At 44.8% G+C, this 16,360-nt stretch overlaps 1 protein-coding gene across 5 annotated transcripts in view; it reads right to left on the reverse strand.

Moving 5' to 3' along the window:
• The window catches only part of EVC2 (EvC ciliary complex subunit 2), a 147,265-nt gene that overhangs the window by 100,966 nt on the left and 29,939 nt on the right, over nt 1–16,360 (reverse strand). For all 5 annotated transcript variants that reach the window (XM_014344566.4, XM_055111173.2, XM_034951914.3 and 2 more), the window contains exons 8-9: nt 2,772–2,906; nt 382–521 (exon numbers count right to left, since the gene is read on the reverse strand). In XM_014344566.4, the coding sequence (XP_014200052.4) occupies nt 382–521; nt 2,772–2,906 (275 nt within the window). The remainder of the gene's footprint in view (nt 1–381; nt 522–2,771; nt 2,907–16,360) is intronic.

The raw sequence follows: 16,360 nt of genomic DNA on the forward strand, positions 1-16,360 counted from the left end.
AACAATTATTGAAATAATTAGTTCAATGCCACCTCCTCCAGGAAGCATTTCTGTGACTTTCTCAGAAGTAATTACTTCCTCTTCTGTGCTCTGCCAGCCCTGACCTTCCCATTAGCATGGTGGTCACCCAATTCTGTGGTCACTTCTGTTTATGTTTCAGTCTTTCCTACTAGATCAGACTTCCTCAGAGCAGGAAGTATGTCTTCTACACCTCTTTTCCCAGATGCCAAACATTCAGTGCATAGCAGTTGTTGAATTATGACTACAGAGTGACGAATGATTAACTGAATGAATGAAATATACTCAGTGTTTGGCCTTATGTCACTGGCGTTAAAACATTCATCACATGTGTGTAAGTATAATGGGATTTAGAATTCTTACTCTTCTAAGGCTTGAAGCATGCTCCCAGGGTCCTCGGAAGACAGAATGTCTATCATTTGGTCGTTAAGGGAAAGGTCCTCATTCACGCCATCAGCTGAGGTGAACGGCAAGGGTTCCAGCTTGCTCTCATACTGCCAAACCTTCAGGAGAATTGCAGAAATAATAATTGATTGGGCCTTCTCGTGAATTCCATGTGCTGAGAAAGCCAGGAGGGAAGGCCAGGGGTCTGCAGTCTGAGCACCCAATCAGCCCCACCACTGTGACCACAGTAAACCCAGACAAGCTTTTGCGAATGTCCCTGAGCCTCCGTTTTCTCTGCAAAGAAATGGGATCGTAATTCTACTAGCCCTGCATGAGGATGTTGTGTGGGTAAAGTGGAACAATGGACAGAAAGAACTTTTCAACCTGTAAGACCTATAAACTATTTCACTATCATCATCTTTATCATTATCAGGTAGAGGAAACCTCACAACAGGTATGATGGACCTTGACATCAGAGATCTGGCTAGTTTCTAATCGGAATATAGGATTGAGCGGGGCGTGGTGGCTCACGCCTGTAATCCCAGCACTTTGGGAGGCTGAGGTGGATGGATCACTTGAGGTTAGGAGTTTGACACCAGCCTGGCCAACACGGTGAAACCCTGTCTCTACTAAAAATACAAAAATTAGCCAGGCGTGGTGGCAGGCACCTGTAATCCCAGCTACTCAGGAAGCTAAGGCAGGAGAACCACTTGAACCCAGGAGACGGAAGCTGCAGTGAGCCGAGATTGCGCCACTGCACTCCAGCCTGGGCGACAGAGTGAGACTCTGTCTCAAAAAAATAAAGAAAGAAAGAAAGAATATAGGATTGTGAGCTGGAAGTGACATTAGAGATAAATAAGCCCAACCCTCTGATTGGATAAGAGATATCTGTTTTGTCTCCAATATCATTAACTCTGCAAAAATGCATAGCTATAGCTAACCTTTAACAATTCTTGTCCCTGTGCCAGATATTATTTTCAGTGCTTTCTTTGTGTTATCATGAAGCTGTTACAACAACGCAGTGCTGGTGCCCCCACTTTACAAATAGGAAAACTGAGGCTCACAGAAGTGAAATAACGTTATTGAAGGTCACACAGCTCAAAAGAGCCTGGTTGATTTTTGACCCCAATCCAACTCTGAAGGCTGCCTTCTGTTTTAGTGCAGACCACTGACCACCACTATGCTGGCAAAAAAATAAAGAAAAATGTGAGAAGAGTTCATTCTGTGATGCCAGGAAAAAAGTACTGCAAGGGTCTTCAGGCCTTCAATCAAATTCATACTCTTGCTTTCCTCTGTGCAGTTCTCATGATCTGCCTTAATCTCTGGAAAATGAATCCTGCTCCAACATCAAAGCAGCAGGGTGCGTTTAGTTCTTCTGATTGATAACAGCTTTGGGAGAATCAGTACAAGGTCTGATTAGATGGGACGTTTTTCTTCTCACTTTTGCCCGCCAAGGAGACTGTGGGCTGACCTCATTTTGAAACGACAATCCTCTCCTCCAAGAAGCAGGGACAAAATGAACAACAGGCTCCTCACCCAGGCTGGGGTGGAATTTCCAGCCTCCAGAGCCCCTGGGCAGGACTAAGCCCATCAGGGCCCAGGTCCCTGATGAAACACACCCTTTACCAGACACCTTCCCTTTCTGCCTCACTTCCCACCCCCTCCCCTTTTGTCCTGGGATCACTTCCCACATAAGCTACTTGAATGGGAATTCTAGTCTCAGGTAATGGGCTGCGTGTGGGTGATGGGGTACGTGTGGGTGATGGGGTGCGTGTGGGTGACGGGCTGCGTGTGGGTGATGGGGTGTGTGTGGGTGATGGGGTGCGTGTGGGTGACGGGATGCATGTGGGGTGACGGGATGCGTGTGGGTGACGGGATGCATGTGGGTGATGGGATGCCCTGGGGTAATGGGATGCATGTGGGTGACAGGCTGCGTGTGGGTGATGGGCTTTGTATGGGGTAATGGCTGCAGTGGTTCTCCCACCTGGTTGCTGGTTAGAAGTTTTAAAAATGACTAAACCAGGCATGTTGGTGTGTAGCTGCAGTCCCAGCTACCTGGAAGGCTGAAGCAGGAGGATTGTTTAAGCCCAGGAGTTCCAAGTTGTAGTGTTCTGTGATTGTGCCTATGAATCGCCACTGGACTCAGCCTGGGCAGCACAGCAAGACCCTGGCTCTTAAGAAAAAAAAAGAATGATGGGGATGCATCCCAGGACAAACATCAGTTTTGGAGGTGGGCCCTGGGCATGGGTTTTTGTGCACAGCTCCCTCAGCAATGCTGATGGGGATCCAGGGCTGAGACCCACAGAACTGGGGGATGAACTTCAACCTCACATTCACCACCTTCCAAACCACCCTCAGGGAAGACTCACCCGATGTCTGGTGAGCATGTTTCCCTTCAGACACTGATAGCGAACCATGAGGAAGAGGGCAGCCCAGGTCAGCACAAGGGAGAGGAGGAAGGCAATGAAGAACCCTGCTGCGTGGAGGCCATGGTGTGGCAGAACCTGTGGAGACAAGAGAAGAGCAGGATTCATGCGTGGTCAGACCGCATGTCTCCTAGGCCACACAGATGATCGAGTGTCAGAGCAGACCAAGCAGGGAGCCAGGGGACTCACATGCATATGAGTCCCGCTCTGCCAGCTACCAGCTGGCTGCCTGGAGGCCCTCGCTGGTCCTCTCTGAGCCTGAATTTCCTCAGTGCATGACAAGCCTGTCAAAGACCTGAGGCATGGTGATTTGCACACAATAGCACCATCCAGCCGCAAGCCTAGCACATCACAAACACTCAAGAATGTTAGGTTCCCAAATCAAAAACATGATAATCCGAAGGAAGCATTAGGGATCCGTGACATTTTCTGAGAATCACAGGTAGAATTTTGGAGAGGCCAGAGGAAGAACCCATGGCACCCTCACCTTCCCGCTACCCTCTATAACTTTAGATTAAATAATTAAACCCCAATTTTTACGGTATTATATTTAGAGAAAATCTCTTGTCTTCTGACTGGTGAGATTAGTGGGCCACATTTACCCCCACCCCTCCTTCCCTGCTTCTGCCTTCCAGCATTTTTTAGGTTTACAGAATATATATTTTGTTCTGCAACCAGAATTCAATCCTGATTATTGTTTATAGGTTAATCCCAGCAACTACAAATTTTAAAAGACAATATTATTATGATTAGGCAAAATTTGCTCACTGCACAGTAGAGTAATTGGATTCAATCCTGTGACACTAAATATCTGCTCCTCAAAGGAGTGTGTTCCTAATTCAGTCCCTTTTCTCACACTTTATCAATTATTCCAAATCAGGCTACATTTTTAGTTTGCTTCAGTGTGAATTAGCACTTCCTTGTGTGACTTTTTGTTTTTCCTGAAGTTTTTCATGGCCTATCTTTTTTCTTCCTAGCATACACCCATGTTCTTAATAATACTATCTGTTACAGAGAGTCAAATTTACTTTTTCTTAAAGTCATCATTCCCAGCGTTCTCTGACTTTCTGATTTAATCAGACCTGGCTACTTTCTAGGTTTTCTGGTATCATAGAGAGCTTTTTCTTTTTCTCCACTGCCTTCTATATTGTCACAGCATTACTCATTGAAGAAAAACTGTTTCTTGGATCTCATTTCTTCCTTTTTCTTGGATAATTCTTTTTTATTTTGATGAAGTATCCTAAGTATCTATTTATTCTCAAGTAAGTTTGTTTAGAGAAGATGCTCTTTTCTCACATCTGGCAATGCTGTCACTTAGTTCTCAGTTTGATAGTATGGCTGGCTACATAATTCATGGCTAAAATAACTTTCCCTCAAAATGTTGATGGTGCCATTCTACTGTCTTCTGACAGAAGTGTGCCTGATGACCTTTTAGAAGAATCTGTTTTTCTTTTCTGGGTGCTTTTTAAGATTTCCCCCTTTTCCCTATAGTTCTGAATATCTTAACATTTAAAAGAAGATATTTGAATACATTTCTAATAATATATAAAAAGTCTTATACAGTAATGTAACTTTGCAAAGAAATACACACAGTATAATCTCCATTTCACTAAAAATAATGTGCGTATATACATACGCATGTGTAAATTATAAAGAAAATCCTCCAGAATTTTATTTGAATGTAATTTCTTGATGAGGTTGCCTTCTTTATGCTTGTTTTCTAATATTTCTACAATGAGTATGTATTATTTGTGTAATGAGATAATAATAATTATTATTACTATTATGATGATGATTATAAAAAAAGTAAGGCAAATTTGATAGATGAAAATCACCCAGACTGCTGAGGGTTTGTCAACCCAAATCACAACTCAACTTCTTCCTGTTTTCAATCCTGCTCCTTTCTTTTTCCTTTCATAGGGGGTCACTGATTGTACCAAGGGTCCCCAAGGCCACCTGCATACAATCCCACTCACAGGTATGGTTTATTACAGCAAAAAGATACAAAGCAAAGTCAGAAAAGGGAAGAATGGAGTAAAGCCCAAGGAAAACCAGGCACATGCTTCCAGACTCCAGCGGAGTCACAAAAGACGTGCTTAATTCCCCCAGAGAGGGGTTGTGACAACTCATGTGAAATGTATTCTACTAGGGAAGCTCATTAGGGACTCAGTGTCCAGGGTTTTTATTCGAGGCTGATCACATAGGCACCCTGTGCCTGGCATGTACCAAAATTTCATACTCCAAGAAAAACAGCAGATAATCAGCATAAACTATACTACATGTAAAAAACAGTTCAGGCACAGAGAGCCACTCTTAGCAGTTTTAAGAAGATGGGAATCCTGAAATCCAAGTTTCCAGACACCAGCCCAGGATCAATCTTGTAAGCAAGCTTTTCTAAGGATAGCAGCCTTCGGTTTGATATGCTAACTCTTCTCTGCACAATGGAAAGCATATTATACCCCAAACTCTGCATCAGCATCTGTCTCCAGAAAAGCCAACCTGTGACAATTAGTTTAATTCGAAATGGCTTCAGACCATGGGATACCGAATGTATTATTTAGGAGCTAGAAGACAACTAGCTTATTCCCCATTCTTGCAGCCACAATGCAGATTGTAGTCAAGGCCACATTTTTTCTGACAGACCACTGAGGCCACCCTGACCTTCTAGACTGTCAAAGCTAAGTTAGGTCAAAAACAGGAGCTTCAGTTCAAATGCTTATTGAAACCTGAATCAAAGTGTGATGCCACTTATAACTCATCTTTGATATATCAGCCTCTGTCCACAAAGGCTGTTATCAGAGACTGTCAGAGAACCAATTCTGTTTTCTTGCTCTAACATCCTCTTGATCCTAAATCTTGAATTTTGATTAACACTAAAATGAAATCCAAGTACTCCATTTGTTCTGGACATGTCCCTCTGCTCCCTGAGCCCTGAGTGTGTACCTACTAGACAAGAAAAAAATTGATAAGCTGAATAAACATAAATAGCATTGCATGGAGGTTATGTCAAAATATTGATGGAAAGGAAACTAAAAAAAATCTGTCTGTAAAAGAACACAGTAGCTAAAGATCAGCAATCTGTTTTCAAGATTGTTAATCCCCTTTATCTTCAAAGAAGGCAACAACTTGTTTTTTCATCTTCAAGAAGAGGGAATGAGAGGTAAAGGGGATTAACAATTTTGATCACCAACAAAACGCCAATCTCTGGGGCTAGGTAAATGTAGTGAGTTGAGTTGAGTTGTGCCCTCCAAAAAGACATGTTGAAGTCCTAACCCCCAATACCTATGAATGTGACTTTATTTAGAAATTGTCTTTGCAGATGTAGTCAAGTTAAGATGAGGTCATACTGGGTCACAGTGAGTCCTAAATCCAATGGTCGTGTCTTCATGAGGAGAGGGAGATTTGTAGACACATGCAGAAAAGATGGCCATGTGAAGATGGAGGCAGATACTGAGTGATGCAGCTATAAGCCAAGGATTTCAAGGAATGCTAAGGATTTCTGAGCCACCAGAAGCTAAGAAGAGGCAAAGGAAGATGCTTCTCCAGGGTCTTTATAAACAGCGTGGCCCTGCCTGCCTACACCTTAATTTCAGACTTCCAGCCTGCAGAACTGTGAGAAAATTAAATTGTTGTTTTAAGGTACCAAGCTTGTGGAGATTTGTTATGGCAGCCTGAGGACACTAACACAATGCTTCATATACTTTATTTCATTCAATCTTCTGTAATCCTGTGGAACACGTATCATCCCTGTTCTACTGACAGACAAATGGAGATGCAAAGAGATTAAAAAATTAATTGAAGTCCACAGCTAAAACAGAATTAGCTCTGCTGGACTCCAATGTCTATGTTTGTCCCACTAGAGCTGGACACTACTTACTGTCCAGGGGGCTGTATGTTTTTCTAAAATGTTTTTAGTCCTAATCTCCCACACCATGGTAGAAGTTAGTTGTATGACTGACATTACATATGGGCAGCATCACTCTACCGTAAAAGCCAGGAAAAGAACTCTCTCGTATGTTCCTTCTCCCCTTCTGTCTCCCTGCCTCCCTCCCTCCTGCTTCATGAAGTGGAAGTGGACAGGTGAGTCTGGCTACCTCAAATCTCTTCCTCTTTCCACTTCCACCTTCTAAATCCACATCTTGAGATCTTACTTTCCTTTGGCCACAAGGGCATTGCCAAGAGAAACTGAAGAGTAGAGGTACTGTGGGCAGTTTAGTGGAGCAGGGTCTAGATCAATGCTTAAAGTAGCAACACAGTTGTGGGAATGGAAGCCTGGACCTAGGAAGAGGGAAAAACCAGGGCCAGTTCTGCAGATCCCATCACCTTTCACCCCCTTCTCTTACAATTCCTGCTTTCTGACACCAAGTGACAAGCAAACCTAGGTAGAGCCTACCTCCATGGGGCAAACCCACTCATGACCCTCATTTTCTTCATTTACCTGTGTTGTTAAATTATGCTAGGTCCTGCCCTGCCTACAATGCCTCTACTCTTCAATCTTCTTCCTCAGTGAAGAATGACCAAAGAAGAGTAAAATCTCAATATGTAATTTTATGAGAAGAAGGAGGCTCCATATAATCACTACCATCACTATCATCATCACCAACATTAATATTACCACCATGATTATCAACATCATCAATATCCCCATCATAACTATCTTTACCATCACCATCATGATCAACATCTTCATTAACACCATCATGATCACCATCAGCAGCAGCATCACCATCAAATTCATCATCACCATCACCACCATAACCATCACCACCACCATCGCCACCATCATTATCAACATCATCAATATCTCCATCATCAATATCTCCATCATTTTCATCTTTACCATCACCATCAACACCATTACGATCACTATCAGCAGGATCACCATCAAATTCATCAACACCATCCCCACCATCACCATCACCACCATCACCATCGCCACCACCATTATCAACATCATCAATATCCCCATCACCATCATCTTCACATTGGCCATCACCACCATCACTATCAACATCATCAATATCACCATCACCATCACTACCATCATTGTCAACATTATCAATATGCCAATCACCTTCACCATGGCCATCACCACCATCATTATCAACATCATCAATATCTCCATCACCATCATCTTCACCATCACCATCAACGCCATGATCAGCAGCATCGCCATCAAATTCATTATCACCATCACCACCATGACCACCACCACCATTACCATAGCCACCATCACTATCAACATCATCAATATCCCCATCACCACCATCATTATCAACATCATCAATATCCCCATCGCCATCATCTTCACCATGACCATCACAATCACTATAAACATCAATATCACCATCACCATCATCTTCATGCCCACCACCATCAACACCATCATGACACCATCAGCGGCAGCATCACCATCACCACTGTCATTTCACAGAACATGTATTATGCAGATCCTAAGCACCAGGGATGGATCCAAGTGCTTTACATGTATTAATCCATTTAATCTCCACAATAATACTCTGTGATGGGAACTATTTTAACCCCCACTTTATAAATTATAATGTCATTGTAGAAAAAAGTTTTTAAAATGGCCCAAGGTCACAGAAAGAGTAAGTAGTAGACCCAAGACTCACATCCAGCAGTTGGGGCTAGTGGCCTTCATACCCCACCTGCCTCTCCTAGGCTGGCCCTTTATCAGGAGCCCTGCATCGAGCCATCAGGGGTTTGTGCCCCTGTTAACACTTTCATTCCCACTCTGAGTATGCAGCTCACCTTTTGGGGGTGAGGGAGTAGCAGCAGGGCAGGATTTTGGAACTCCTGAGTCTCTGGCCAAAAGCCTTCCTAATCCCTTCAAACTTTAATTTTGTCCACAAACCAGGCTTTATTCCCTTTTTAATATTTCAAACAATACTTTATTTATTTATTTATTTTTGAGATAGAGTCTTGCTCTTGTTGCCCAGGCTGGAGTGCAATGGCACAATCTCGGCTCACTGCAACCTCCACCTCCTGGGTTCAAGCAATTCTCCTGCCTCAGCCTCCCAAGTAGCTGGGATTACAGGCGCCTGCCACCATGCCCAGCTAATTTTTGTACTTTTTGTAGAGACAGGGTTTCACCATGTTGGCCAGGCTCGTCTTAAACTCCCGACCTCGTGATCTGCCCACCTCGGCCTCCCAAAGTGTTGGGATTACAGACGTCAGCCGCTGCGCCTGGCCTCAAACAACATTTTAAGTGCAGAATTCTTACATCCATTTCACATGTGCAGAAACCAAGGTTTGCTATAATTTTGTTTGCCTGAAACTCTCTATTTAAGTGGATACATCAAGTGGGCTGCCAGGTTTGACCCCGTGTTTGGATGCGACACTACACTTTCCTGATGTTAATTCACTGAGTCACTGGAGCCCTGTACTGGGTGCTGGAAGAACGAGGAGGAACCAGAGCCAGGCCCTACTCAAGGAGCTCACAGTCCCACAGAGGAATAAACAGGCAGGCAGATGCTGATGCCACAGTGTGCCTGGGCTGAAGCTGGGGAGCCTGGAGGACTGGGGGAGGGAGGGGAGCTCCTCTCCTAGCTCAAAGGACAGGATAAGGCTTTCCAAGAGGTGATCCAGTGGGCAGAGGAGAACGAGCTGGACCAGGGGGAGGGCGAGCCTGGAGAAGGACTGGCCTGAACAAGGCCTGAAGCCGGCAAGAGAAGCAGCCCCAGCCTGACAGAGCCTTCGAGAGCAGGTTAGGGATTTGCTGTGTCATCCTAAGGGAATCAGGGGAACAACTAAGAGGCTTTAAGCCATGAAGAAACATGGTTAGATCAGTATTTTAGAAAGACAACTCTGGCTGCTGTATGACTTCAGCCTGGTGGAAGGTAAATCTGGATGCCAAGGGAGAAATAGGGGGCATGAAAAGAGGCTGCAGGAGGCAACGGGACACGCCAGCAAGAACCATGGACTTTGGCTTTTGATGGGGGTTCAACTCTTAGATCCACCCCTTTCCACACTGTGGGAGGCTGGGTCTCCCCAGCTCTGAGAGGCAATAGGTTAAAAATAGAATTACCATACAACCGAGCGATTTCACCCCCAAGCATATACCCCAAATAATTTAAAACAGGTATTTGAACAAAAATCTGTACTCGAATGCTCACAGCAGCACTGTTTACAATAAGCCAAAGGTCCTGATGAATAAAGAACATGTGTATATCCATATAATGGAATATTATTCAGCCATAAAAAGGAATGAAGTTCTGGTGCATGCTACAACACGGAGGAACACTGAAAACTTGATGCTAAGTGAAAGACGCCAGACACAAAAGGACACATACTGTGTGATTCCACTTATCTGAAATGTACAGGGTCGGCAAATCCAGAGACAGAAGCAGATGAGTGGTTTGCCAGGGGCTGGGGCAGAAGGAAATGGGAAGTCACCAATGGGTACCAAGTTTCCTTTCGGAGTGGGGAAAATGTTCTGTAAGCAGACAGTGGTGATGGCTGCACAACACCTATTGACTGTAGTAACTGTCAATAACAGTAAATGTTAGGTTGTGTATACTTTACCACACACACAGAAACAGTGCCTAATGTTTAGGGTTATGGTACACAGAAGTCAGTAAATCTGAGCCGCTATTGCTACTACTGTTGTTGGCTGGTGGGAAGGGCACAGATCAGGAGACAGAGTCAACAGAGTGTTGTGATGGAATGTATATGTAAGAGGCCAGACACAGGAGGAGCCAACAATGTCCCTGAATCCAGCTCGGGGGGCAGGATGCTGGTGGGACCCACCGCTGCAGTGATGAGTTCAGAACCAGAAGTGGCTGAGAGCACCAGAATCAGCCCCACATAAATCATACTTCTGAGATTCCCTTAAACATGCTGCAGCCAAGTTCCACTGAGAATCACTGTTAAGTACAGATTCCAAAGAGCATCTTTACCTTAAACCTCATTGTCTAAGAATAAAGAAAAAGAGATGGTTATCCCGGCTTCCCATCCCCCAGAGTCCTCCTCAATTTCCTTCTTGTCTCTGGAAAAGAATCATCCACGATTACCACCCTTTAATCACATATTAGCAGGAGCAGATGCCTTTGATGCATTCTGTCACTGCATTTATGAAGAGCGATGCTGGATAAACAGGCCTTTCAAAACGAATGCTTTAAATGCTCAGAATCCAACACCAAGTTACAAAAGCATGATGAAGAATTGTTTACAGAGTTTGACTTCAATTATGTACTAAATATATTCACAGTCTTGTGGATGGCGAGATGTGAACATGTTAGCAATGGTTCTCCCTGCTGGTGGGATTACGGCATGAAGCTATTTTATTCTTCCAACTTTTCTGTACGTGGAGGGTGGTGGTAAGAAGAGGACATTTCTTCAAAATGCCCACAGTGGCCTTATATTAAATCCCAACCCTTCGAAACACAGAAAATGCTTGATGAACATGGGAGATGAGAGGAATGTTTCCTCCGGAACAGTCTAGGAATCATTTACTTGAAATCTTTTACTTTGAGCTTGAGACCCAAGAAACAGAGGGGTGAGTGGCTTGCTGGCCCTTGTCACAGAGTCCTTGAGGGGCAGCCCTGAGGGCAAAGAGACCCTTGGCCTCCCAGCTGACAATTCGGGCAAGAGTGAGATCTGGAAGGTAATCACAGGCAGAGACAATCACACTTACCAACGCAGCTTTGCTAATTTACCAATCTAGCGAATAGCATCTGGAGTAGAGAACACATCACACAGCATGATTCTGACTGCAATGATGTTGAGTTCTGAACCTGGCCAGTTCCCAGAGCCTCCCTGGACCAAAGGTTTTTACTCTAAAATGAGAAAGTGCGACTAGATAATCTTCAAGGTCTCTTCCAGTTCAACAATTCTATTCTGATGTCAACAAAAATGTATTAAGTGCCATCCAGAGGAATAATCTCAACTTCACACAGTGCCAGGCTTTAATAAATGATCCAATGCATAGGACCCCAGCCAAGGGCACAACTAGCTGGCCAGGGGAGGGCTAGGGCATCACAGAGTGCAGATGCTGCTCATGGTCCAGCAGGAGGTTTATAAGTTGCCCAAAGAACAGGTAAGAACAGGATGTGCAAAACCAAAGCGTAATGGAAAACAAAAGCACCCAGTGGCCCTGGGAGATGGTTAGTAGGGGTCAGCTTTCCTGACGGATCCTGAATGGGGGCCCCTCAAGAATAGAAAGCAGGCAGGTTTGCATTTTAGGGAAGACCACTCCAGCGTGGACAATGGGCTGGGTAGGGAGTAAAACTAGAGGCAGAAAGGATAGGATGCTGGGGCAGTAATCAAAACAAGAAATGCAGATTAGGGCAATGGTTAGTGGGCTTCGAATGTCCACGGAGAAGGCAAAAATGATAACATGCAATTGTGTACAAGCCCCCAGGCATACAAATGCAACTCACAGCCACATGATTTTGCCTACAGAGTGACACGGGCCGCCACTCTGCTTCAAGGGCACCTCCTAAGCCTCGTCTTTGGGAAATTCTCACATCGTAGATAGCTATCTATTGTGGCATTCCATCTCTTATAAATTAATATTAAGATGCTCTTTATATATTAAAAACATTAATCTTTTGTCTCTTATGTATATTACAAATATTTCCCCAAGTTTCTCACTTATTTGAGTGCTGTTTTTAAATATAAAGTTTGCAACTATGTGTACCTAAATCCAGTTTTCTCCAGATCACATCCTAGTAGCCCATATTTACTTTTTACTAATTGTTATATTTACTTAGGTTTTAATCTAATTAGGAAATTCATCTTCGTCTTTATTTCAAAAGACCCAGTCAGTTGTTACCAAATTCATGTATGATACATCCTCCTCCCGTTGGTTTAAAACATACTGATAGATGTGTGTGCAGATTTTATCTTTTGTTCCATTGGTCTGATGTTTCTTGTAGCAGTCAAATGCTGCATTAATGTAGCTTTGTAATATTTTTAATATCTGCTAGGGTAAACCCTCCCACATTACTCTTCATTTTCAAAACCTTCCCATCTGGGTTCATAATTTATATTTTCAGATGAAACTATGATTTTTTTTCACATCCCCTCTAAAGTCCCATTAAAATTAGTATTGGAGGCTGGGTGTGGTGGCTCATGCCTGTAATCCCAGCACTTTGGGAGGCTGAGGTGGGTAGATCACCTGAGGTCCGGAGTTCAAGACCAGCCTGACCAACATGGTGAAACTCCATCTCTACTAATAATACAAAATTAGCTGGGCCTGGTCGTGGGTGCCTGTAATCCCAGCTACTCAGGAGGCCGAGGCAGGAGAATTGCTTGAACCCAGGAGGCAGAGGTTGCTGGGAGCCGATATCGCGTCATTGCACTTCAGCCTGGGCAACAAGAGCAAAACTCTGTCTCAAGAACAACAACAAAATTAGTATTGGAATTGCACTCTGAATGAATTGGGGTACCATAACAATTGGTTTAAATGTCTCTCTCTGATTAGACCTGAGATCCTGGCAGCAGAACACTGTGATCTGTTCTCCTGGTGCCCTGCACAGTACCCGGCCCTTTCATGGGCACATGTGATGAACACAGAAGGGGATATCTAGTGCCATCTGAGACCTGCACTCAATGTGTGATTCTTATCTTCTCTCAAAAAGACAGTACTCTCATCCAGGAGACAGAAAGGGGAAGATGACTTCTTGAGAAAAAATGAGAAACAATTTCTTGGGGCCTCATTTTCCTTGGCTGACATGTGTCAGTTTCACCCTCAGGAAAGTAACAGGAAATTAAGGAGACAATGGGGTAGCTCCCAAATGTGGCAGAATCTCTATTTACACAATGGAAGCCTCACATCTTTACCTTGTATTTTTAAACTGCCTGATACAAATATCAGGGGTACTGCCACCCTCCTGGCAAGCTCATCCTATTCATCGCCATCACACCTGTCTGGTGTAATCCCACTATCTCTGCAGGTCCCCCCCGCCATCAGCCCTGCTGGAACACATGCTATGACTGCCACGGCCTTGCCTCACCCTTATGTATGTGTCACATACAAGAGTAGTGTTTGTTTCATGCCTGACAAGCAGTCAACACTGGCTTAACCTAGAAGTCAGATGTTCAGCTGCCCCTTCCCCAACTTTAATTAAATCTTACCTTCAAGACCCAATTGAATTATTCCTCCTCCAGGAAGCCTGCCAGTCCACCCAGCCCATGGAGTTCTCTCTCTCTCTGCTGTCAGTGTCCATGGTACAAGCAATCTATATTTCAGGTCACAAACTCACAAATTCAGTGAGTGCTGTGCATTCTTCGGTCTTTTTTTTTTCATGTACTGCCTCAGTGTGAGGGTGGGGATGGTGGGTGACAGGCAACCCGAGTGTCCACGCTGCCGCACGCTCCATTACTTCCTAGCATCTCGCACTGAGCCTGACGTACACTTATAGCACCTGTGTAGCCCCCGTGGGCATTGGGGCATGAGGCCCTGATGCAAAACATTCATTGTCAGCATCACAGAACACTTGGCACAGCTGTGCTGTTCTCATGTGTAAATAATAGTAATAATACTGCTGACGACAACAGCTGACATTTATGGAGCCCTCACAGTGCGAGGCACTGTGCTGAGTACTTTACATCCCTTGATCCATTTACCTCAACAACCATCCTATGAAGTGAACATTGTTATTACTCTCATTTCACAGTTGGGGAAACTGAGGCCCTGAGAGGTAAGTGACGTGCCCAAGGTCACATGCAATCAGTGGAGGGACAGGGATTCAAAGCCAGGCCTTATGGTCCAAGAGTCAGCTGGGCCCACACAACACCATAGGGCCACCCTGTGCATACACCTCCTCTTCCCACTCAACAGGGAGCTCCCTGAATGTGGTCCACAGCCTGGGGGCGCCTGTCCTGGGGGCTGGTGTGGCTGAAATCCAGCCCCAGCTCCACGGCCAGGACTTGCATCCACAGGTCTGCATCCCAGGGGGCAACTATTCCTCTTTCTCCTGAAGGCAACATGCAGGTGACGGGAAGCCTGGAAGACCTCGGCATGGCTCAATTCCATCCACAAGTGAGCCTGCGGCAGCGGGGAAAAGCTCAGAAATACCCTTACATGAGCATTCTCTGCCTTTTATTACACTCATACAGCAACCAGCCACCTCCTTCTCCTGAGCAGCAATCATCGTCATTGACGACAATAAGCTCAATCACGGGATATTTACCTGTTGAGTGCCACCTACAATGTACCACACAGTGGGGGACATAGGCAAATCCGACATGGCCTCACCCGCCAGGAGCTCACAGACCACCAGAAGACTCGTTACCAGTGCACCCGACAGCCCCACTAAACTGAACACTCACCTAACGCCAGCCTTGTACTTTCTCTTCGTCTCTTCTGTGCAGGACTCTGGCTCTCTGGGAGGCGGTGTGGCCCAGTGCCTGACAGCAGGGCTCTGGAGCCAAACTGCTTGGGTTCAAATCCTGGTCTTGCCACTTACTAGCCATGCAGAAAAGAGTTAACATCTCCAGCCAGAGACTGGCATCCTCTGAAAGCCCTTCCTGTAGGGCTGGGCCTCAGCTGATGTCTGGGAACATGGATTTTGGGAGGGTTTCCACTATTTTCTGGTAAGAGTGGCTCTCTGTTTTCAAACTGTCTGTGCAAACAATGTGGCTTATGCTGAGCACCTGCTTTCCTTCTGGGAGTCTGGAATCTTGGTATATGCCAGGCAGAGAGTGCCTACGTGGCCAGCCCCCAGTGAAAATTCTGGCACTGAGTCTCTAAGGAGCCTCCCTGGTAGACAATACTTCACATGTGTTAGCACAACTCATGCTGGGGGGATGAAGCATCCCCTCTGTGACTGCTGGGAGAGGACTCTTAAAACTTGCAAGTGATTTTCTCCAAACTTCTCCTCATGCAACTTTTCCCTGGGCTGATTTTGCTTTGTATCTTTTCACTGTAGTAAGTCATAGCAGTGGGTACAACTATAGGCATGCATCACCTAACAAGGAAGAGATGTTCCTAGAAACGCATTGTTAGGCAAATTCCTAATTGTGCAAACATCACAGAGTGACTTACACCAATCTAGATGATCTAGCCTACTACACACCTAAGCTCTACGGTATAGTCTATTCCTCCTGGCTACAAACCTGTACAGCATGTTACTGTACTGAATACTGTAGGTAACTGTAACACGTACTAAGTATTTGTATATATAAACAGATCCAAGTATGGAAAAGGTACCAAAGCCTGTAATCCCAGCACTTTGGGAGGCCGAGGTGGCCGGATCACTTGAGGTCAGGAGTTCAAGACCAGTCTGGCCAATGTGGTAAAACCCCGTCTCTACTAAAAATATAAAAACTAGCTGACTGTGGTGGTGGGTGCCTGTAATCCCAGCTACTTGGGAGGCTGAGGCAGGAGAATCACTTGAATCTGGGAGGCAGAGGTTGCAGTGAGCTGAGAACGTACTACTGCACTCCAGCCTGGGCGACAAAGCAAGACTCTAAGAAAAAAAGAAAGAAAGAAAAGAAAAATATGTACAAAAGACAAAAAAAAAATACACTCGTATAGGAAATTTATCATAACTCGAGCTTGCAGG

Source organism: Pan paniscus, chromosome 3, assembly GCF_029289425.2.
Source record: "Pan paniscus chromosome 3, NHGRI_mPanPan1-v2.0_pri, whole genome shotgun sequence".
Lineage (NCBI taxonomy): Eukaryota > Metazoa > Chordata > Mammalia > Primates > Hominidae > Pan > Pan paniscus.